This window comes from Rhinatrema bivittatum, chromosome 2, assembly GCF_901001135.1.
Source record: "Rhinatrema bivittatum chromosome 2, aRhiBiv1.1, whole genome shotgun sequence".
Classification (NCBI taxonomy): Eukaryota; Metazoa; Chordata; class Amphibia; order Gymnophiona; family Rhinatrematidae; genus Rhinatrema; species Rhinatrema bivittatum.
Window position 1 is genome coordinate 505,595,261 of NC_042616.1, and position 24,040 is coordinate 505,619,300.

Here is a 24,040-nt window from a genome sequence, read left to right on the forward strand (position 1 = left end):
CTCTATCAGCTCAGGTCCAGGGCAGGAGGTAAGAGCGGTGGTCTGTGGGATGGGCACGCGGACCAAACGCAACAGCCATGTTTTAGAATTCTCTTCTGAGAGAAATCAGGCCAACTGTAACCAAACATTATTTGATGTTCCAGCAAGAAGTCAAACATTGTTGGCTGCGTTTTTTTTTTTTGTTATTTTAAATGGAGGCGTTTCATTTAATTTCTAACCTAACATTTTAAGTTCTGATTTCATGTTTTACAGTGAATTGGCTACTGCCATCTATTATGTGTAGTAGAGCATGTGTGTGAATTTTTTTTTTATTAGTTGGATGATTTCTGATTGTTTATATGTCTGCATATGTGCGGTGGGTTAAGTGATTTGTTGTAATGTTTATCTCTCTCTATTAGGATTTGGTTTTTACAATTAGAACATAAGAAATTGCCATACTGGGTCAGACCAAGGGTCAATCAAGCCCAGCATCCTATTTCCAACAGTGGCCAATCCTGGCAAGTACCCGAACACTAAGAAGATCCCATGCTGTTGCTAGTAATAGCAGTGGCTATTTTCTAGGTCAACTTAATTAATAGCAGGTAATGGACTTCTCCTCCAAGAACTTATCCAAACCTATTTTAAACCCAGCTACACTAACTGCACTAACCACATCCTCTGGCATCAAATTCCAGAGCTTAATTGTGCCTTGAGTGAAAAAGAACTTTCTCCGATTAGTTTTAAATGTGCCCCATGCTAACTTCATGGAGTGACCCCTAGTCTTTCTACTATAGGAAAGAGTAAATAACTGATTCACATCTACCCGTTCTAGACCTCTCATGATTTTAAACACCTCTATCATATCCCCCCTCAGCCATCTCTTCTCCAAGCTGAACAGCCCTAACCTCTTTAGTCTTTCCTCATAGGGGAGCTGTTCCATCCCCTTATCATTTTGGTAGCCCTTCTCTGTACCTTCTCCATCGCAATTATATCTTTTTTGAGATGCGGCGACCAGAATTGTACACAATATTCAAGGTGCGGTCTCACCATGGAGCAATACAAAGGCAATGACATTTTCTGTTTTATTCACCATTCCCTTTCTAATAATTCCCAACATTGTTTGCTTTTTTGACTGCCGCAGCACACTGAACCCATGATTTCAATGTGTTATCCACTATAACGCCTAGATCCTCTTTCTTGGCTGGAAGCTCCTAATATGGAACCTAACACTAACTACAGCATGGGTTATTTTTCCATATAGGCACCACCTTGCACTTATCCACATTAAATTTCATCTGCCATTTTGATGCCCAGTTTTCCAGTCTCAGAAGGTCTTCCTGCAATTTATCACAATCTGCTTGTGATTTAACTACTCTGAACAATTTTGTATCATCTGCAAATTTGATTACCTCACTTGTATTTCTTTCCAGATCATTTATACATATATTGAAAAAGTACAGGTCCCAATATAGATCCCTGAGGCACTCCACTGTCCACTCCCTTCCACTGAGAAAATTGTCCATTTACCGGTAATCCTACTCTGTTTCTTGTCTTTTAACAAGTTTGTAATCCACGAAAGGACATCACCACCTATCCCATGACTTTTTACTTTTCCTAGAAGCCTCTCATGAGGAACTTTGTCAAATGCCTTCTGAAAATCCAAGTACACTACATCTACTGGTTCACCCTGGGCTAATTTAGCTAGAGCAAATAAATATATATGTAAATATAAAATGGTAACTTCCTGCTTTCCTCTCTTTATGTAGCCTGTGCCCCTCTGCTAACAGCTGCCATGGCACACCAACCTCTCAAGCCCCACCGGTCTATCTTCTGTAAGCTGCCAGGGCATTTTACGTACACAAGAAATGTGGCACCTGGGATTTTTCCAGACCTGCTCAGAATGGCTGAGTACAGAGGGAGCAGAAGTGGCAATTCCCAGCAAGATGATGGAATCAAAAGTTTCCGAAACTTATCTGAAAGGCATATGGTATGGCCTAGTACGGGGTGGGCAAACTACAGCCCGCAGGCCAAACCCAGCCCGGTGACAAGAGCTTTTCTGGCCTTCCTTTCAGTCAAATTTGCCCCATTATAGCTGCCACCTTACATCGATGTCATCAACAATGGCATTCAGGCATCACGAAAGCTACAAAAAGGAGCGTAGAGTGTTTCTATCTGTAGAAACACTCTACGCTCCTTTTTGTAGCTTTCGTGATGCCTGAATGCCACAGACAGGCTGCTAGGTAGTATCTTAAGTATCACACTGTAAAAAGGATAATAAAATGTTTGGATAAAGGGTGCTACCAGATGAAGGAAGAGTGCTGAAGCATACCCACCTCCCAGAATTCTTGCTGCACTACGCAAGTGCAGAAGACCATGCCACCGCACGCTGCCAAACACACCGGAGACAGCATTAACACGAAGCTGTGCACAGAAGGGGGTGAACAGAGGAAGCTCTGGACCAAAAAGGCTTCACTTGCTAGAAAGCAACCAAATGCTCAGAAATGCACAGGCCTGAAATGGGCCAACAGGGAACTTCAAAAGTTTTAAAACCTGTTTACTAGATATTACAGGTGGCCCTTGACAGAACTGAAAAGGAGATTAAAGTGGGGGGCGGGCGAAGGGATGACAAACCTGCTCCTGGTTGATGCTATTCCATGGTAAAATGCCAGTACTATCTACACACAGCATCAAAAGCTATAGGGGAATTTGTCCCATTGCTCACCAGTAGAAGGGGTAGCAAACCTCTTTGTTGCAGGCAGGCAGGCAGATGGTCAATCTCCTGTCCCAGGAGTGAGGAGGTGTGGGAGAACAAGCCCAAGTGAGGAGAAGGGTGGACTCCATTCTGAGCTCCTTTTACAACTGTTTGTACACAAGTTTTATTTCCCTCCACATTTAGTTAAAATAGACTTTTGTTGGGATTCACTATTTTTACGCTATAGCTTCTCTCATGTAGGGGGTCTATATTATCAGCAACTACATTTAAGCACTCTAAAACCCAAATGGTCTTCTCCTCTGTACCCTTGCCGCCCCACCCCCCATTCCTGCACAGCTTACAGTTCGAAGCCTGCAGGCTTTTCTGTGCCTCAGAGCTCCCCCCACTAATTATTATTCCAAACCCGCCAAACTATAAAAAAGTCACTTCCCTGCCCAAGTTCACCTGCAGCCCTAAAACGCCAGCCCCCCCCCCCCCACCTGTAGCAGTTTCCAGGCTAGAAGGGGCAGAGCGGGCACTCACAGAAGTCATAGAAAGTAGAAGCCTCTGTTTTTATCCCACAAGGGATAAAAAGGAAACCACTCGAAGAGCCCCCTCGTTTCTCAGACCTTGGGCCACAGAGGAGGGCAGTGCCACAAACACAGAGAGGGCGGCAGCGTCTGCAGACGTGCCCCCTGGCCTCAGAAACGAGCTGCGTTCCCCCTTCAGCCCCCACATATGCAGTAATGTTGGTGGGTGCTGGGAGCACGCGGAGGGGGGGGGGGGGATGTTATACTTTTGAGAGCTCGAAGGTTCTGGTTCACTATCTTCTCGCTGTTGCAAAAAAATTCCAGCCTCTACAGCCTAAAAGTGCAAAGTAAATGGTCAGTTGCAGGGTTTATAGAGCCAGAGGATAACTTGAGACCTGCAGTCCACTCCACTCTCCTTCAAAATAAATATTACATTACCTTTCACTGTTAATTTAACTGGAAACTTAAGTGCCATTCCAAAACTACCCTAGACCAATCAGCTGGACTACCAATATAAAATTCACTCAAACACTAGGTCAGATGTACTAATATTTTTCTACCCAGAAAGATAAAAAAAATGGGGAAAACTCTTCAGTTACCTCTGCCCCAGAACATCTGTAAAATCTCTTCCCAAAATGTTTTAGTTGCACAATACAGCCAGACTGAAACACTGATACAGCATCGTGTTCGCTCACTAGTAGCATAACAATTACAATCTCCGTCCCCACCCGAAAGAAAAGGAAAATTGGTTGGAGAATGTTTTCATCCTCTGTTGATTCTACTCTGCTCATGACTGCGCTCGGAAACCTCACGGCATTTGGAGCTCAGGCCAGTTCTGTAAGTACCAATCACTGGGTGGACCTGCAAGACTCGTGAGGCCCAAGGGGGAGGGTCCTGCCTCATCCGATCACAAAACAAAACAAAAGCGAGGGCACTGCTGCAGTGCTTCCTGGCATCATCACCAGCTCGAGGTTTCCCTGCTCTGGCTGGGTGTGGGTCACTAGGATCTCTTCACTTCCTGCAGCTCTTGTAATAACAACACTCGACAGACCAGCTCTTCCCAGATTCTGTGTGTGTGTGTCTACCTTGGCACTGGCTCTCGTGTTGTATCTTGTATACCAGCACTTAGCTACGGGCACATATATAAACACATATCCCCTACTGGTTCTAATTTTATTGTTTTTGTTTGTTTTTTTAACAGAAATTTTCAATCCAGAGCTCATGAAATCTAAGCAAAAAAATGTCACATACTCCTAAATTAAGGTTAACCAGCTAATCTAGTCATGAATTGTGTTACTAAACTAACGAATATAATTTGGTTTTCTGCATTAGGGGCTTTATGTTTAACAGCTAGAGCTTCCCAGGCTAGGCCACGACCGGCCCCCTGAGCCTACAAAGATAATATTAACCAAGCACATAAGCTCTAATCTGTCCTTGATTTTCTAATTTTACACACACGCACTAAAAACAAGGAGGCTACACATTTCTGGTACTTGACTGTTACTGCAAACAGTGATACAAAATGGGAACTGCTCTCGAAGAGGAAGGTCTCGAGTGGACACAGACCTATACTGCAGCAGCAGTCATGAGCAAGAAGTTATTTTCCAGGATCTATAAGCAGCATCTGTAAGATATGTTCACTTGTTTCCTGTCTGAAACACAGTGCCATTTCCCCTTCATACTATAGTCACACCTTCTTTCCAGCTCTTACAAGAGAACGACCTCCCTTCCTCCCCCCCCCCCCCCCAAAAGGGGTTCTGCAGTGCTGACAGGGAGAAGTACAGAAAAATAAGGCAGCACAGGCCAGGAGAACATTTCCATACACGCCACACGCCAGTGTGTTTTCTGGCCTATGTGCAATGCTTTTTTGGACCCAGATATGGAACTACCACACACACACTACCACTGTGCAGTACTGAGCTACTTTCTAAACTAAAACTGTTCCTTTGTATTGACTTCATGAAATAAGGTCAGCATCACCACCTATGACTAAGAGGTTCCTAGCTGAGCTATTTTTCTGAGAGCTGTGCTACTGTGAGGGTCCTCACCCTAAGCCTTTCCTGCCAGCCAAAGCCTGACATCCGCATTTGTCTAGATTCCCCCTTCTTTGATTTCACATCTGTTACCATTTCTCTTTTCAACCATGCAGAATTTGAGAAGTATAACTTAAGAGGCCGGCACTTCTGCATGGACCTAGCTTTCTGAGCAACTCAAGGGTTCTGTCACATCCCAGGAACAAACGCCTCTGTTCTGAGACACAGAGTGCAAACCATTACACACAAGAAGAAAAAAAAAAGTCGACCACTATGGAGCAGAGGGCAATATCATCCCCATCCTTTCCCTCTCCCCAGCCCAGGCAGCTAAATGTATATAATTTTAAACAGTGTTTAATCTTTCTGCTTTGGCAACTGTGGTAACACATCCCACGAAAATCAACACCCCACCCACACCCCCACAAAATATTGTCCACATTCTCAGTTGCAGTCAGAAGGCCAAGAAGCAACCTATCGACCTTCTGGGATCCTGCCAGGTACTTGTGACCTGGATTGGCCACTGTTGGAAACAGGATACTGGGCTTGAGGGACCCAGTATGACAAATCTTATGTTCTTAAGGACTGTCCTCGGACCCTGCACTGAGAAGCAATCTGAAACCTGCCTCATTGTTCAATTATTTACACAGCTAAGAAATTTCACAGTACAGAGAGACACTTTTAGGCCTACAACATCAGGCTATCTAGCCATGTAAACCAGAAAAGCAACGGGTATGTGAATTATGTCTTAATTTAGTTTGAATCTGGGTCCAGTAGTGCTTATTCTGGTCATGTAAAATTTCAATAAAGTATCAAGCAATCCTGCGCTATATGGTAGGGTTATTCTGTTATTTTAAAATGAGTAAACTATTTTAAGCCCCTCCCCCTCAATTTGAATCTTCATATCAAATTCCTAAAGTAATAACATCCAAACAGTTTTCATTTATGTTGCTTTATGTTATGCCTTCACCTATGTAACAAGGCACTATACAGATCATGCCCCTCCCTTTCTGTTCCCTAAATTAATCTCCAGTTAATGTATCACGGTGCACATTTATCTTCCCTCTTGGCATGAACATTTAATTCCAGGCCCAGTCTCAGCCTCCTAAATATCTGACTCACTGCACAACTAAGGGCCTTGATACACCCAGAGATTTCTTCCATTTTGTGCCTAAGAAACTCCAAGCTTGTTTCCCACAGACAATAAGGTTTAAATTCACAGCAATTTATAACCATTAGGGGCACTCAGTTGAATCCAGATTGGTAGCAACAGAATTTTCTTTGGAGAAAGGGTGAGAATGAGACTGCAAGTCTGTTTATACGCACGCACACACATGCTCTAAGGAGCGTGTATAACCCACACACTCATACGCAGAAGTGTACATATGTTCAAGAAGACAATTAGCTTCAATTTCATTAATTTTCCCTCATTCCCAATGCTGAAAGTCTGAACCTTGATTCCTTTCTCCTTGGAAAATCTGGCTGTGTCACTGTGCTGCAGACGTAAAACAAAAGAGAACAGCACATCCCACCAGGGCTCCCCCAAAGGACATGAACCAATGCATGCCTACAAAGGGATCTCAGAGTGTGTGTAAGAAAGGTGCCCACTCAGCACAGGGGAGGGGAATACACATTTATCCCACTGTATGTGTGTACATACACACATCAGAGAGGCAGGCAAGCCACCCACTAGGTGGTGGGAAAGATTTGAAACAACCCCAATCCGAGTGGGTGGCAGTGCTGTCATCAGAGAGACCACACCAATCCAGCAAGGTGGCTAGGGCTATTTGTCTCGGACAGATGAAGCTACCCCAATAAGGAAGGTGGGCTGGGATGGGTGCATGTGTCATAGAAGTGACCCAGTCTCAGGGAAAAAGATACGTGGATATGTCAAGAGGCAACAACCCCTTGCCCCAGTATGTGTATGTCAGAGACACTAACTCTACCCAGGCATATATAGAGATGAATCTCTCCAGGAGGGGTCGCCTTTGCCTCAGTCAGACACACACACACACACACCTCTTGGTGCAAGGGGGGCACTCAACTCTCTCTCACTCACACCCCTATCCCTGATGCAAGGGGAAGAGGATGGATGGGGGTAGGGAGCACCACTCAAAAACCCAAACTCCAAGAAAGGTTGCCTGTCTAATTCATGCTCATACCGGGAAGGAGGTGTCATCTGTCATTTGTGCGCACACACACACACACGCGTGCATGTGGGTCACAGAGGGCGCGTGCACATGTGCAGGCATATGTCAGAGAGGCAACCCAACCCCCAGGTGTGTGTGTGTGTGGGGGGGGGGGGGGGGGGATTAACACAAAGACACCATGGGTGAAGCTGCTGCGCACACAGACTTTGCAAGGGCACTGTTTCTGTTGTACATGTGCACATGCACACATACACTGAGGGGTGGGGCCACCTCTGACATACAGAGGGACGCGTGCACCCACACTGGGCTAGACTGGATTCTTTGATGCCGCACACACATACATAATGTGGGGAGTACCCACTGTGACAAATGCATGCACACACACCACAGGAGAGTTGCCATGGACACATGCACTCTTCAATGGACATATCTAACACATGCATACACTACTGGTGGTTTCCTCTGACACACATATCTAGGGATAAGGGAAAGGGTTGCTTCTCTGATACACATGGTGGGGGGCGGGGAGATGTTGCTTCTCTGGCACCTACACCTTGGGTTTTTGGGTTGGGGTGTTTTTTTAAACACATCCCTACACAATTTCTGGGCATAGGTGAGACTCCTCTCTGGCAATCCCCCTTCCTCGCCCCTGGTTGGAGGTCTCACTTACACACACACACTTGGTTAGAAGTTTTTCTAAATGACACACACAGAAGGGGGGTTCTCCTCCTTCTCACACATACACAAACAAAAAGGTGGTCACTTCTCTGATACATATTCTGTCCAGACACAGACATGCACTTATTCACACTGACTTAGAATTGTGCTGACACTGCTGGGAACTAGGGGTCATCTTTGATACACATGCATACTGCAGGGGCAGTTGCCTCTGAAATGCACATGAACAATGTGAAAGACGCTGCCACTGACACACAAACTCACTGGGGGCAAGGAGGAAGTCACCACTGTGACATGCACATGGGGGTGTGTGTGACAGTGGTAATACTCACACTCCCTCCCCCACCAGGAAGGGAGTGTGAGTAGGTGTATGTATATATATATATATATATATATATATATATATATATCTATATCTACACACACGCACACACACGTATGGACAAGACGGATACCACCCTTCCCCACCGGGGGTGATGTATGCACACATGAGATACCCCCACTCCCTCCACTAGGATGTGTGCATGCACATGCATGCATGACAGAGAGGTATCCCCATTCGGGTATGTGCGCGCACACACGCATAACAGAAGTGTCCCCCTACCCCACTGGGTATGTGTGTGGATGTGGGTGACAGAGGTATACCCCCTCCCTCACCAGAGAGTGTGTGTGTGTCTTTCTGTGTGTGACAGATAGGTATCCCCCCCCCCCCCACTAGGAGGGAGTGTGTGTGTGGGGGACAGATATCCCCCTCCCACATTAGTTGGGGGGGGTGTACAAAGATACCCCCCCCCCCACAGTTTGTTTATATACGTGTGAGGGGGGGTGACAGAAGCAGCCCCCCACCAAAGTGAGTTTATGTGCGTTGAAGACCCCGCCAAGCCCCCAATCTCCGTCCCGGCCTGCGTGCGGCCCCCGCTTACCTTTGTAGTGTACCCTCAGGTTACTCTGGGACAGCACGATGTAGCTGAATTTATCCTTCGGGCTCCAGGATCGCGGCAGCGGCGTTTCCTGCTCGTCCACGGCCGGGTAGAGGCTCCGGAGGCGCCGCTGCAGCTCCAGCTCCTGCTCGCTGAGGGCCGGCGCCTCCCCGGGCTGCGGCTGCGGGGATGACGAGGAGGAGGAGGTGGAGGAGGAAGCGGCGGCGGCGGCCGGGAAGGGCGGCGGCGGCGGAGGGGGCACTCCGGCCGCCGCCGCCGCCGTCGCTGCTGCCGCCGCGGGAGGAGGCGGAGGCGGGTGCAGGAGGAGCCCCGGGGAGCCCCCCGCCACCTGCTGCCCGGACATCCCCGGCCCTCGGGGTAGGAAGCGGCGGCGGCGGCAGCTGCTCCGCACAGGCCCGGACCGGGGGGGGATCCGCGGCCGAAAGAGCAAGAAGAAAGCGGCGATGAGCGGGCTCAGGCCTCGACTCACACACACACAGCGCCTCCCCCCCCCCCTCCTCCCCCGCGGGCCCCGCGCTCTCTTACTCGGCGCCCCCCTGCTCGCTCCCTCTCCCGCAACAACTCTCCGCGAACTCGGCGTCTGCCCGATCCCTCTCCTCCTCCATCGGCTGCTGCTCTCCTCCTACTTTACTTTTCTCTCTCTCTCTCTCGCTTTCTTCCCTTCTTGCCCCACCTCCCCCCGAAGGGTTTTCTGCTCCAGACCAGAGCAATCGAGAGCTGGAGCTGCTGTGGGAGGGGAGGGGGTGGGGCGAGAGGGGGGGGGGGGGGGGGATGGCGGGGCCAGGGGCAGGAAGGTTTATTTCGGGCAGGAAGCAGGTGGGGTGTATTATGGGCTGCTCCACCAAGCTTTCTCCTCTCAAAGCCCAATTCCTTTTTTTAGGCTCTGGCTCTGTAAGGGCTGTTTTGGTTTTGTTTGGTTTTGGTTTTTTTTTTCCGCCGGCCCTTTTATTTTACTCATTCTGTTTATTACTTTGGCATTATTTGTCACCTTGTCCTGCCAATAAAGTTATATAAATTTATTTTTTATAGGGGGAGGAGGAAACAATGCGTTGTTTTCCTTGATTAAAAGGAGAAAAATAAAACCGTTTCTGACTTTTTTTTTAAATTCTTCTAGCCCTCAGAAAGAGTATCTTAGTCGAAGAGGTATTTTCATGATTTCACGCTGTTCACATTGAAAAAAGAAAAAAAAAAAAAAAAAGGAGTCCCACTTGTTGCTTCTAAAACCCAGCGGTTTTCCTGGTTCCTGTCCTCAGGTCAATTGCATGTGTAAACTAGCTGGAGGGGTATGGCCTGGGTCAGTCAGAAGCGACCTCTGTTGGGAGCTCTGGCACCATGAGCTTTCCTCCCAGGGTTTTGGGGTTTGTGTTTTTTCCACTCTCCAACTAACCATGCTCAGCCATTCTAGCTCCTGGCCCCAGCCAGAGAACACCTATCACGTCTTTCTGGACATAACAACGTATGCACCCTAAAATCTAGTCATTAGCTGCCCCTGTTGTGCAATGGCTAGGAGCCCTCTTTTCTTGCCCCAGTATTATGTGCTGGCAAGAACCTGTGGGTTGGTCCTGAACAAAGACCACAGGCTTCAACCAGAACTTGTTTCTTTTTATCACACAGCAGTTATAGGCACAAGAAGGTGCAACACCACCTTTGCAGTTCCTCTTTGTAACCTCATCCACTAAGCAAGAAAGCTGTGGACTGTTGCGTTCTTGCTGTTTTTTGAGGCATTCAGGATTTGCAAACTGTTCACCCGGGCAAAGGTGGACATCAAGGGATCTGGCTTACAGTAAATAATATACAAGTCTGCCCAGATACAGTCCAAATTTTCATTAGAAGGTTAAAAAATGACAAGCATGCAGTGGGTATATTTGCATCCAGCTCACATGACATCTATATGTCCCTTCAGAGTTATGAGCACACAATAAGATTAACATTCAGAGTCCCAATGTAGAAATAGGAGAAGCTCCGAGACAGGGAGAGCAGGCCCTCGCGGAGCAAGTACCTGATCCCTTAGAGCAGAGAGACTCGGTAGCATTGTACTCACTTAGCAGTAACAGAGATTCCATCAGATGAGAGGTCTGGCACCGGAGCAGAGAGCAGGCCCACGAGGAGTGAGTACCTGATTCCAGTGAAGCAGTACTGTAGAGAGAGATGGTTTCTGTACTCACTGATGGTAACTAAGTTAGTTCTTCCAAGTTGAAGGGTAGAGGTTGCAGGCAGTGACACAGGGAACATGGGCCCTCGAGGAGCGAGTACCGGTTTCCTGATAGCACCTGAAAGAAGCAAAGAGGCCGCCGAGGAGCAGGTACCCCGTTAGAGACCCCAAAGGGTAGTAAGAGTTCCAGATAACGTTGGAGTGGCAGAGTAGCTTAGGAACAGAGAGCGAATTCCATCCGTACAAATCCTGTTGCTAATTCAACGACCTAGCAAATACTGTAGGCAGATATACCCGGAAGACATGAAGTCAGAAGAGGGGGGCGCCCCTGAAGTTCGTGCCAACGTAGAGTTAAAGATGAGGACGGCGTGCGTGTGCAGGCCTCAGAGGTACCTTGAAGGAGAATGGCGGGAGGCAGCACCAAAGCCGGTCCGGGGACGCCGGAGAAAACAGCAAGCAGACGCCACCACGGCCATCAGTCCAAGGTGAGCGGGAGGAGCCGAGAGTAGAGAGAGGTAGGCGGGGCGAAGCTGTCGAAGTCCGACGGACGCAACAGTACCCCCCCTTCAAAGGGCGGCCTCCGGCCCTTTTACCAGGTCTTGGTTTGTGTGGATGCATCTGATGAAACTGAAGAAGCATCTCTTTTTTTTTGTAATTAAAATTTTTATTTGGCATTGGTCATATTAACAACATTAACATATAACAGGTGGACAAATCATTTCTGTAATTGACAATCGTCTTGGAGTAATAAAATACATATCTAAATAAACTATAATAGATTAAGAATGAGTTTGTTGCGACTAAGTGTCTTTATTGTCCATCCGGAAAGGTGTCGTCTGCTTATGCACCGCACTCCGTCTCCATTCTCAATACGGCGACCATACCTGATCATGTCGTGGCAAACGATGGTGATTTTGTGCTGTCATCTTGTAGAGAGTACACATATTGTCCAATTTATTAAAACTACATCCACAGATGGTACTTGCGCCTGCTTCCATGTGTTTGCCAAGACACATCTGGTACCTAGACATATTTGTGAAAATAATACCTTGGAATACCTATCTCCTTCTATAGGGACATTAAGTAAGGCACATTCCGGTGTCAACATATAGAGGACCCCATAATGCTTTGAATAACATGGAGTACATCCCTCCACAATCTGGTGACATTAGGGCAAGCCCACCACATATGGAAAAAATCCCAGATAATCCACAACCCTTCCAAAATAAATCATCAGGTTTGAGTTTTGCCCAATGCATCCTATAAGGCGCAAAGTGTCAGCGAAACAAGACTTTTAGGCTATTCTCCCTGAGGGCAGCGGATATAGAACAACCTTTAGTGTTAAGGAATATTGTATCCCATTCCTCCTTAGTAAAAGATTTATGTAGATCTTGTTCCCATGCCTTAATATATTTCAAGCTATCCATGGTCGAACCCTGCAGTAGGCCATAAATCTTTGATAAGCTTCCCCTAATCATATCTGCTGCCTCACACCACACTTCAAATTGCACCTTTCCTTGAGAGATCTCTCTCTATATATTGTTTTTTCGTATAAAGTGGTGTATTTGATAATAAGAATATGGATGTGGGTGTTGCAGCTGATATGTATCTCGAAGCTGGGTATAGGTCAGGAATCCATCCCTCCCCCAAAGCTGGCCAAGGGTAACAAGCCCTTTGTTTTCCCAATCCCTAAAAGGCCCAGTTTCCCAGCCCGGTGTAAAATGTTGATTGTAAAATAAGTGTGTATTATGAAAGTAATTTCTGACCCCAATAATTGTATGTTTCCACTGCACCCATAATCGTTATTTATTTATTTATTTTATTTAACAGCTTTTCTATACCGACATTAAAGTACACATCATATCGGTTCACATAGTAACAAAAAGGTGGAAAGTACAATTAACAGGGATGGGGGGGGGGGGGGGGGGAAACAACTGATAGAAGGTCCAAACAGTGAACCTGAACAAACTAACTGAAGGAGAGAAGCATGATAGAGGTAACATGGTTAACAAAGATGGGAGTATGTGGATTATACAAGATTACTTAATTAACAAATTTACAATTGGAACTGAAAAAAATTTCCATGGTCTTCAAGGTTGTTTTATAATGATTATACAGGGTTTAGTAGGGTTACAGGCTTAAAAGAGAGTGTAGGCTGGAGGAGGGCAGGAGGGGAGGTGACCAGAGGTTAATCTGGAAAGGCCTGGTGGAAGAGCCAGGTTTTTATCAATTTTTGGAATTTGAAAGGGCATTGCTCCAGACGGAGGTTGGGGGGAAGAGAGTTCCAAAGGGTAGGGCCTGCAATGGATAGGGCACACACATCCTTGTTGCTGAGAGACGGGCTTTCTTAAGTGTCGGGACTTGTAGGGTGCATTTGAAGTTCGTTCTGGTGGGGCGGGCAGATTGAGCCGGTTGGAGTGATTCATTGAGCCATAGGGAGTTATGAATGTAGATAGCTTTATGAATGATGGTGAGGGTTTTGAACAGGATACGAGAGGATATGGGGAGCCAGTGAAGGTCTTTGAGGATGGAGGTTATAGGATCAGATTTACTTGCGTTACTGATTATCCTGGATGTTGCATTTTGAAGTATCTGGAGGGGTCTGATGGTGGAGGCGGGAAGGCCAAGGTACAATGAGTTGCAGTAATCTAGCTTCGATGTTATGGTAGCTTGTATAACAGTTTTGAGATCATGAGTATGGAGTAGGGGCTTGAGCTTTTTTATGACCATGAGCTTGTAGAAACCTTCTTTTATGACAGAGTTGATGTGGCTCTTGAGGCTCAGATGAGGGTCAATGAGAACGCCTTGGTTTCATACAGAGGGTTGTGAGCTGAGGGAGGTAAGCGATAGGTCGTTAGAGGGGGTCAGCATCAGGGTCTATTGGTTATATATGAGGAGGAGCTCAGTTTTAGTAGAATTGAGGGCGAGCTGAAGGGAGGTGAGCAGGGTGTTAATTGAGGCTAGACATTTCTCCCAGAAGGAGAGAGTGGCAGCTAGTGATTCATGGATGGGTAAGATGATTTGGACTTCATCTGCGTACATGTAGAATCTGAGTCCAAGATCAGATAGATGATGACAGAGGGGGAGGAGGTATATGTTAAATAGGGTGGAGGAGAGGGAGGAGCCTTGGGGTACTCCTTGCGAAAGGGTGAAGAGGGAGGATTCAGAAGGGCCAGGTTTTACGGAGAAGCGTCTGTTGGTGAGGTAAGATCTGAACCACAGGAGGGCAGTACCAGAAACACCAATGCCGATAAGGCGGGAGATGAGGAGATCGTGGCTTATCGTATCGAAGGCTGCTGAAATGTCGAGAAAAGCAATGAGGAAATTTTGGTCTTGGTCAAGGCCAGTGAGAAGAAGGTCCGTGAGGGATAGAAGGAGGATCTCAGTGCTTAGATGTTTGCGAAAGCCAAACTGAGAGGAGTGGAGTATGTTATTGTCGTCAAGGTACTCCATGAGCTGGGTGTTTACTACTTTCTCCATTATTTTTGCGATGAAGGGGAGATTGGAGATGGGATGATAACTACAGCATGTTTGAGGGGATCCGGGATTGCACCAGAGGACAGGGAGCAGTTAATAATGTCCACCAGGGGTTGGGCAATCGTAGTGGGGATGGAGAGGAGCGTTTTCGTAGGTAGGGTGTCAGATGGGTGGGATGCAGGCTTTTGAGAATTGCCTCAATTACCTTAGATGAGGTGAGGTCAATGGTGTCGAGAGAAATTTTAAGGGAGGGGGGCTTGTGGTTGGGCTTGGGAGGGGGGTATGTGGGTGGCTGCAAGGGGAAACCTGAGGAGTATGTTAGCTATTTTGTTGTGGAAGAAAGAGGCGAGTTCTTCACATTTCGTGCTGGTTTCTTCCTCAGCAATGCTGGGTGTGGGGGGGTTGGTGAGGGCTGCAACATAGGAGAAAAGGGCTTTGGGGTTGAAAGTGTACTGATGGATTTTGGAGGCGTAGTAGTCTCGTTTGGCATTCTGAATTGCAAGGCGGTAGGAGTGTAGGTAGGATTTGTAGGAGGTGGAGAGCTGTGGGGAAAGGTCTTTATGCCAAGCTCTTTCTTTGAGTCTTAGGTTGTGCTTCATTTGGTGAAGTTCTGAGGTGTACCAGGGTTTGTTATTGGAGGGGGAGGTGCGTTGCTTGCGGGTGATGATGGGGCATATCTTGTCAGCTAGGTCTTAAAGGATGCTGACCCAGGAGCTGAGTGCAGTGTCAGGAGAGGAGCAGTCAAGGTTGTCCATGGATTCGGAGAGAGCTGAGGTGAGCTCTTCAGTGTTACAGGTTTTACGGTAGGAGAAGGAGTTATTATTTTGTGGGTGATTGCAGGGGTTAGTGGCATTAAGGGTAATGCGGATCTCAATAAGTGCATGGTCAGACCACGGTACAGGTGTACACGGGGGGGCCGATGGGGTCTGGACACAGGAATTGGTGAATATGAGGTCCAGTGTATGTCCCTCTTTGTGTGCGGGGGCTGAAATGGTTTAGGAGAAACCAAGGGCCTGCAGGGCAGTGAGGAAGGTTTCACAGGACGGTGAGAGGGGAGTGGAATCTACATGAAGGTTGAAGTCTCCGAGTATTATGGCACGTTTTTTGTTGTTTATATTATTAGAAATTAGTTCAATAAGAGGGGAGGGGTTTGTTCCAGGAGACCAGGGGGGGGGGCAGAGATGAGGCATATTTGGAGGCTGGTGGATTTAAATAGACCGATTTCCAGTTTAGGCGGGGGGTTGATGTTCATGGACCTGAGTTTGAGGGTTTTTTTTTAGATAAGGAGGATACCACCTCCTTTCCTTCTTGGTCTGGGGATGGAGAGGATATGTAAACCGTAAAGATGGAACCTGTGTTCCGAATCACGGTATATAAGAATTGCATGCATGCATAAATCAATCAATCATGAGAAGATGTAGGGAGCTGGTTAAGGATGACAGTGTCGGTATCCTTGAGCCATGTCTCCGTGACAGCACAGATTTCTGGTTTGTAATCGTGGATGAGGTCATCTAGAATGTGGGTATTTTTGGTAATGGAATGAGCATTAAATAGCATGAGCGTTAGAGTGGTGAGGCCGAGGAGTTGAGTTAGGGGGGAGATAAGGATGGGGAGGAGGGATTTGCGTTGTGCCTGCGGGTTTACAGGGCGATACTCCCCGGGTCCTCCACGTCTCATGGGGTTGCCATGCAAGGGTCCGAAGTGGTATGCTTCCCAGTGCTGCCTGTTCAAGAGCTACCCATCGTGGAGGGTCCTTTTCTTTTTGCCAAGCAATGATGGCACTGAGCTGTGCCGCAACATAATATCCTTGCAGCCTTGGAACTCCCATCCCACCCCGTAGTTTATGAGTATAGAGAACAGATTGAGCTACTCTTGGAGGTCTTCTCTTCCAAATAAAGGAGAATATTCGTTTCTGCCACCCCTTTAAAACCTTGGTAGGAATATGAATGGGAAGTGATTGAAATAAGTAATTGAATTTGGAGAGAACATTCATTTTGATCATAGCAATACGCAATCGAGTAATTCATCCAGAGTCCAAATCCCAAAAAATCTTGGCCATGAGAAGAACATAATTCAGGTTGTACAGCTCATCCAATTGACTGCTAAGATGGATGCCGAAGTACTTAATGGAGGCATGCCCATTTAAATGGGAATTTAAATGGGCATGTTATGGCGGTCTGTATGGAGTGGCAGAAAGAATCATCCTCCATTAAACTGTCATTTAACCTCCAAAACCTAATTCCTGTTGGTTGATCATAAAGATTAAGTGTGACCCATACGGGGGCATGGTCTGACCATGTAATGGTGCCTAACTCGGCTTCCCGAACCTGTAAACTAAGCGTCTTGTCTATCAGAAAAAGATCAATCCTGGAATATGAGTGATGTGTATGAGAGATAAAAGTGTAATTCCTAGACATGGGATTCCTGTGTCGCCATATATCCAGCAAATCTCTATCTTGTATAAGCTTTTTGAGACTAGTGCGCCCCACTCTAGGTCCCACCCCTCCTCCAGAGAAATTGTCTAAACGGGGTTGTATAGTAATATTGAAATCTCCTGCTACCGTTAGATGACCCATCTCAACTTTCCCCAATAATTTCTGAAGCCCTGCATATAATGTGGATTGGTCAGAATTAGGAGCATAAATATTCAACAAGGTATACTTAACCTGATTCATTTCAACCTGCAGTAATAAGTACCTTCCATTCGTATCTGCTATTACTTTCGTGACATGACATTGGAAATCTTTATGTATGAGGATACTGACACCCGCATAGTGCGCCGCTTTGGAGGCCGCAGGATGGTATTGGTGAGAAAAAAAAGAGGCCATAGAAGTAATCGTTCGTGCTGACGTCGCAAGTGGGTTTCTTGTAAAAACAAGATATCTGCCCTGGACTCATGTGCCTCAAAGCGCAGAGTATGTCTCTTCTGTGGACTATTAAGCCCCTTAACATTAAGGGATAATATTTTAAGTGACATCATCGCTCTATGTTGCTGGTATTGTGCATGCTGTGGGAACATGGCGCAACCTCCAAAACACCATCTACCAACCCCCATTCTAGTCGTCTTCCCCTGCTAAATGTTGCCCAACCAATTACCAATTGCGATTGCCCATCTATTGATCCGGTGCCCTGTATGTGAACATAGAATGCCATGTGTTCTATGTGCCCCCCCCCCCCCTCCCTCTCCGATTTCCCCTCCTTCCCCTGTGTAATTGTAGTGCTTCACAGCTCTGATCCATGATCACAACCGATTGAGCTAAGGAAGGCATGTCACACCCCGGAACCTACTCCCCCCCCCCCCCTTCCCCGGACCAACATGTCAAATTTCCATCAAGAAAGAACAAAACAATGAACCTGAAACACTTGAAAGGATATCTACTCACCTGAATGGTCATGAGATGGTATGTCTACCACTCGTCTTCTAATACTGTAACAAACATATGTCCCGCTGGACCCTTTCAACTTGGACCTGTAACATTTTCCAGCCTGCTGTCTCCTGAATTTCTGCGAAGCCTTTTCCCGCCTTTGGTGATCCGTTGCCATCTTGGAGTATCTGCTGGAGCTGCGCACTGGTTGTGTTTTAGGTCTCTGGTGATTCGAACATTGTGGCCAGCCTCCTTCAAGATGGCCACTGCCTCCTCAATGGTGTGCGCTCTGGAGGTGCTGCCTTGTATAGTGATGGCAATGCCAAAAGGAAAAAGCCATCTATAGCGTAGATTTTCCTCTCTCAATATTTGTGTGACTTCTTTAAACTCCATCCTCCTTTTCAAGGTAATAGGGGATAGGTCTGCAAATATCATAATAGTATGAGTTTCCCAAGACCAAGATTGCTGTTTCCGTGCAATCTGGTATACTTGCTCTTTGACTGAGTACTTGGTGAAACAAACTACTATATCTTGTGGTTTTCCAGACACCTTGGGACCTAGAGATCTGTGGGCTCGTTCTAATTCCACCTCCAGAATTGCTGCGTCTGCCTCCAAGTTTGCAGCCTGCTGTAGCAAAAATCCGCAGACTTTTTTTAATGGTCTCCTTGCAATCCACATATTCCTCAGATTCTTAAATGCCCCTGCTTCTGTTCTCAAGATTCTCCAGTTTTGTTAGTATATTTTCAGTTTCAGATTTATTGTGAGAGAGTGAGGTTTGAATGGAGGTAATTTTTTTTGCTTGTGCTTCCAATCTGATGTCGCAATCATCCTCTCTCTATCCTATTTCAGCCATTTCTTCCTTCAGCGTATCTATATGATGAAGCAAATAGTTTTTATTTTCTTTCATTTCCTTTCTTATATCGCCGAACCACTGGCGAAATTCAGCCCTTGTCGGCATAGTATCCTGTGAAACCGCTCCTCCTCCAAAATCTGTATGTAATGTTGCCAAGACGTTGGAGAATTGGAAACGGTCCAACATAGCATGAAGCAAATCAAGTAGAGGGTAACTTTAGTCTCAAGTGCTTATTGACAGCCAGACTTTGTCATCAGGTTGAAATACAGGTGCTTTAGAATGATGAGAGTCGTATGATTTCTTTGCTCGTACACCCGCTTTAATTAGCATGTCTTTAGTCTGAGTCCATAATTGATGGATATCATCAGCAGTGGATTGAGCTGCTGGGGAGGACACTGAGAGAGTCAGTGGAAGTGGCGGTGAAGGTAGTCGTCCATAAACCACTTTGAATGGTGTTGATCCAGTGGATGACACTGGATGTGAGTTAATGGCGAATTCTGCCCATGGCAACAGTTAGGCCCAGTTATTCTGATGGCAACTCACATAGGCACGAATGAACTGTTTTAGGGTCCTATTCATTCTCTCAGTTTAGCCATTAGATTGAGGATGATAGGCAGATGTATAATCCAGAGAGATGTCAAATAGCTTGCACAAAGCCTTCCAGAATTTTGCCGTGAATTGAGATCCTCTATCAGAGACAATGTGCTTCGGTAGGCCATGTAGGTGAAAGATATGTACGATGAAGAGTTTAGCAAGCTCCAAGGCTGAGGGTAAGCCAGGCAGCGCCACGAAATGGGCCATCTTACTGAAACGGTCAACTGTCACCCAGATAGTATTCATTCCTCCAGAAAGAGGCAGATCAACTACAAAGTCTGTAGCAATGTGAGTCCATGTCACTTTCGGAACTGGCAGCGGTTGCAGCAATTCCCAGGGCTGACCAGAAGTAGGCTTATGTTTAGCACAGTTGGAGCATGACGCTACATAGGAGTACGTGTCTTCCTTGATTTTAGGCCACCAATAGTACTTCTGTAATTTCAGCAGAGTATGACGTTGACCAGGATGGCCAGCCAGCTTGGAATCATGAGCCCAGTGTAGTAGTTTCTTTCTGAGGTTCTTCGGTACAATCGTTTTACTGGCAGGCACAGAATGGGTAGCCGCCAAGATGACTTTCTTCGGGTCGATGATATGCTGAGGTTCTTCAGGAACATCCTCAGAGAGGAAAGAGCGAGATAGGGCATTAGCTCTGGTATTTTTGTCTCCGGGATGGTATTTGAGCACAAAGTCAAAGCGATTAAAAAACAAGGACCATCTGGCTTGTCTGTGGTTAAGAATTTGTGCATGACGGAGATACTCTAGATTCTTGTGGTCTAAGAATACGGTAATTTGATGTTGGACGCCTTCGAGCCAAAGCCGCCATTCCTCTAATGCCATCTTAATAGCCAGGAGCTCTTTATCTCTGATCCCATAGTTCTTCTCTGCAGGAGAAAAGTGCTGCGAGAAAAAGGAGCAGGGATGTAAGGCTTTAGAATCTCCAGTTTGGCTCAACAAGGCCCCTACTCCAACATCTGAAGCATCAACCTCCACTATGAAGGGTCTGTTGGGGTCCGGGTCCCAATGTAATTCAGTCGCAAGAGTCTTGAACTCTATAGCGAAATCCACCAGTAGTCGGTTGCCTTGCTTCAGGTCCACCACTGTAGAACCAGCGACAGTATACCGGGCAGGATCATCAAAAACGGATTTTAAAAAGTCCATAAATCCGTCAATATCCTGAAGTATGGGGTCTTTGCGTTCCCACAGTGCGGAAGCCCAAGTCAAAGCCCTTCCATCCAGGTAGGAAAAAATATAAGTAGTCTTGGCGTAGGCTGTGGGGAATTGAGTGGGTTGTAATGCAAAATGCATACAACACTAGTTTAAGAAGCCTCTAGTTCTCGGAATCTCCCCAGAAAAATGTACTGGGGCAGCAAGAGGCACAAAAGTCCTTAGAGTTACTTCAGGTAACTGACCTTCATTACTAGATACAGAACCTTGATTCTTCTGTGCGTGTAGCTGATGAAACGCAGTAGTTAGATTCTCCAATGTGTCTTGTTGTTCAGCAATGTGCAAGGCCAGGCCTGGAATGGCCTGCAAGGCATTGAGCTGAGCCGGATCCGTGGAGTTAGCAATCTGTTATGGTTAATGGTGTTTGGGTGGATCCTTGGACACTGTGGCAGCTGTCCACGCCCACGGGGGGCAGTCCCGTGAGGGACCACAGTGTCAGGCTAGACTCCGGACAGACAAACACAGATTTGAATCTTTTATTAAACAGTATGAATGACCACTAGAGGTGGCAGTAGTGAGTAGTGGTTGTAGAGCCCGGCTGGGCGCATCTCACACAGAACGCTGGAACAGCGAATCCTCTGCAAGGCAGTGCTGTAGTGGAAAGAGACTGAGAGTTATGAGCACACAATAAGATTAACATTCAGAGTCCCAATGTAGAAATAGGAGAAGCTCCGAGACAGGGAGAGCAGTCCCTCGAGGAGAGAGTACCTGATCCCTTAGAGCAGAGAGACTCGGTTGCATTGTACTCACTTAGCAGTAACAGAGATTCCACTAGACGAGAGGTCTGGCACCGGAGCAGAGAGCAGGCCCTCGAGGAGCGAGTACCTGATTCCAGTGAAGCAGTACTATGGAGAGAGATGGTTTCTGTACTCACTGATGGTAACTATAAGTTAGTTCTTCCAAGTAGAAGGGTAGAGGTTGCAGGCAGCGACACAGGGAACATGAGCCCTCGAGAAGAAAAGCAGTCTATCAATTTAATAAGTTATTTTTTCAAAATATTATAAGGCCAGCCCAGTGCAGTCATGGAACTGGGCTAAATTCGTAGCTTAGATTTTCAGTCCCAAGTTGGCTGGGGATGCTGAGGACGCAGTATTCACAGACCCTGTGGGAAGAAACTGTGATCAGATTTAGGGAGGAGCCCTGGTGCATGGTCCTGGACAGAGGACAGTCATGTTCCTTTGGGACTTCAGCTAATTCAGAACCAGGATTGGCACCTTCACAGCTCCCCCAGGATTTTTTCCCTATTTTATATCTTTTCCCAGTTTTAGCAGTCTGTGTGTCATTTGTAATCCACACACATCTGCTGACTTTTTAGGGTGGCAAATACTTTTGCAAGTCACTGTATCTACATATATCAATACAGTAACACTGGATACTTTTCAGAATCAAATGAAAATATCTAGTTTCCAGTGAACTAAGATAATTGTATAAAATCTTTCCCATCCTTATGAAAGCTGCATTAAAAAGATAATTTAAAATGCATGGACTTTCTACATACTACTGGAAGTCTTGGTTGAGAAAAGATGAATTGGCCTATCATTTTTTAAATTATTTGTATCCTGGTATATATTGTCCCATTGGTTATTCTCCTTCTACCATGTCTCAAAGAAAACAAATTACAAATGAAGAACAATCTAACTTTATATACCGCTCAAATATTTTAGAAACAAAAAAAATCAGCACTTTTAAAAAAAGTTTTACATATATTCATTACAAGTATCTAAAAAAAATGTTTTAAAATTTTTTTTTTTAAATTTCTGGAAGTGAAAAAGACTCAATCATTCCAATAATTCTTATTCCAGCTGCAAGTGACAGCTTATCCCAACTGAAATCATACAATGGGGAATAAAAGGAGCCAAAAGATTTATAATGGACTATAAAGGATGTTAAGCGCAACCTACGCTTATATCCAGGGATACAAGAACACAAACTTTGTAGAAAGTATAATTTTGTTTTATTGATCAGTACAAGTATTCTTGGGAGATGCTGGATGCCCTTTCTCTGACAAACTGACCAGCATCTCCTTGTATTCAGGAAGTGATCCTTCTTTTATAGATAACATACAATATCATACTTGGTTAGAAGATTCTAGAGTTGTGTGACTGCCTAGAGAATAATTTACATTGGTTGTCATGTCAACAGCATGATATGATTATCCCTAAACTGTCCTGATTACTTCTCCCACGTGGGGCCCATTTACCATCATTCTCTCGATAGTCCTTTGTTCTGTTAGAATCTTGGTCAGGGCAATTAACACATCTGAAGTTGTGTTTACAGATACTCCTGAGAATAGTGACTCTTATTGTGACAGTATAGCCTGAAGTTCCTTCTGTTGCCTTCTCCTTTTATGACCCTATAATTAGGCATCATCACTTGGCATCAGCTTCAAATGCTATCCAGATGTCTCTGGAATTTCTGTAAGTCAAGCTCAATAGAGTTCATATAGCCAGGACAGGCTAAGAAAGCAGAGGATTCTGGGTCAGTTGCCTTTCTCCATGTTGGTTTTCTGTTCAGGCACACTCATCAAGGTTCTGTATAGACAATTTAGTTGCAAATGTCCTGTTGTTGGAGTGCTGAGGATGTGATGGAAACATTTGTGATCTTTTCAAAAAGGAAGAATAAACAAAGACTATATGGCTATCTGTGAGTTGCAAGTTATGAATAGATTGATATGCTGTTGTTGTTCTACATAAGGCACATGATTCACTATTTTGGTATTAAATAGCAAGGATTGTTTTTTCTGGCTCAAGATGATTACATTTGGGATAAGCTGCTACTTGCAGCTGGAATGAAAATTGGTGGAATGATTGTGCATTTTTCATAATTTAAAACAATTTTTTAGATATATTTCAGGGATTTTCTCAAAAAAAATGTTTTTGTTTGAGAAATTGTAAAATATTTGTTTCTAAAAGCATATTTAGTCTTTTTTATGTAGCTCCTTTTGGTTTAAAAAAATCCCAAGGCCAATATCAATTTCCTGGCCTCTAATCTTCCTTTTAAACATCCGACTTCTGACCCTGGGTTCCAGGGTTCCACTGGCAGCAAGGTAAAACTAGAAGACTGGGAGAAAATGGCAGAGGTGGAATAACAGTGGACAAAACTAAAGGGAATAATCACAAAAGGAACAAATCTGTATGTTAGAAAAGTAAACAAAAGTAAGAGAAAGCAAATGTTGCTTACCTGATGTAACAGGTGTTCTCACAGGACAGCAGGATGTTAGTCCTCACAAATGGGTGACATCGAGGATGGAGCCCAACCACGGAAAACTTCTGTCAAAGTTTCAGGAACTTTGACTGGCCCCTACTGGGCATGCCCAGCACGGCACTAACCCTGCAGCCAACAGGGGTCTCCCTTCAGTCTTGTTTCAAAGCTACA

The 24,040-nt window shown here is 45.7% G+C and overlaps 1 protein-coding gene across 1 annotated transcript in view; it reads right to left on the reverse strand.

Annotated features, from left to right (window-relative positions):
• The window catches only part of RANBP9 (RAN binding protein 9), a 177,713-nt gene extending 167,978 nt beyond the window's left edge, over positions 1–9,735 (reverse strand). Inside the window, 1 exon segment of the mRNA XM_029590684.1 lies at positions 8,983–9,735. Within this exon segment, the coding sequence (XP_029446544.1) occupies positions 8,983–9,343 (361 nt within the window). The 5' untranslated portion in view covers positions 9,344–9,735.
• Positions 9,736–24,040: the final 14,305 nt, after the last annotated feature.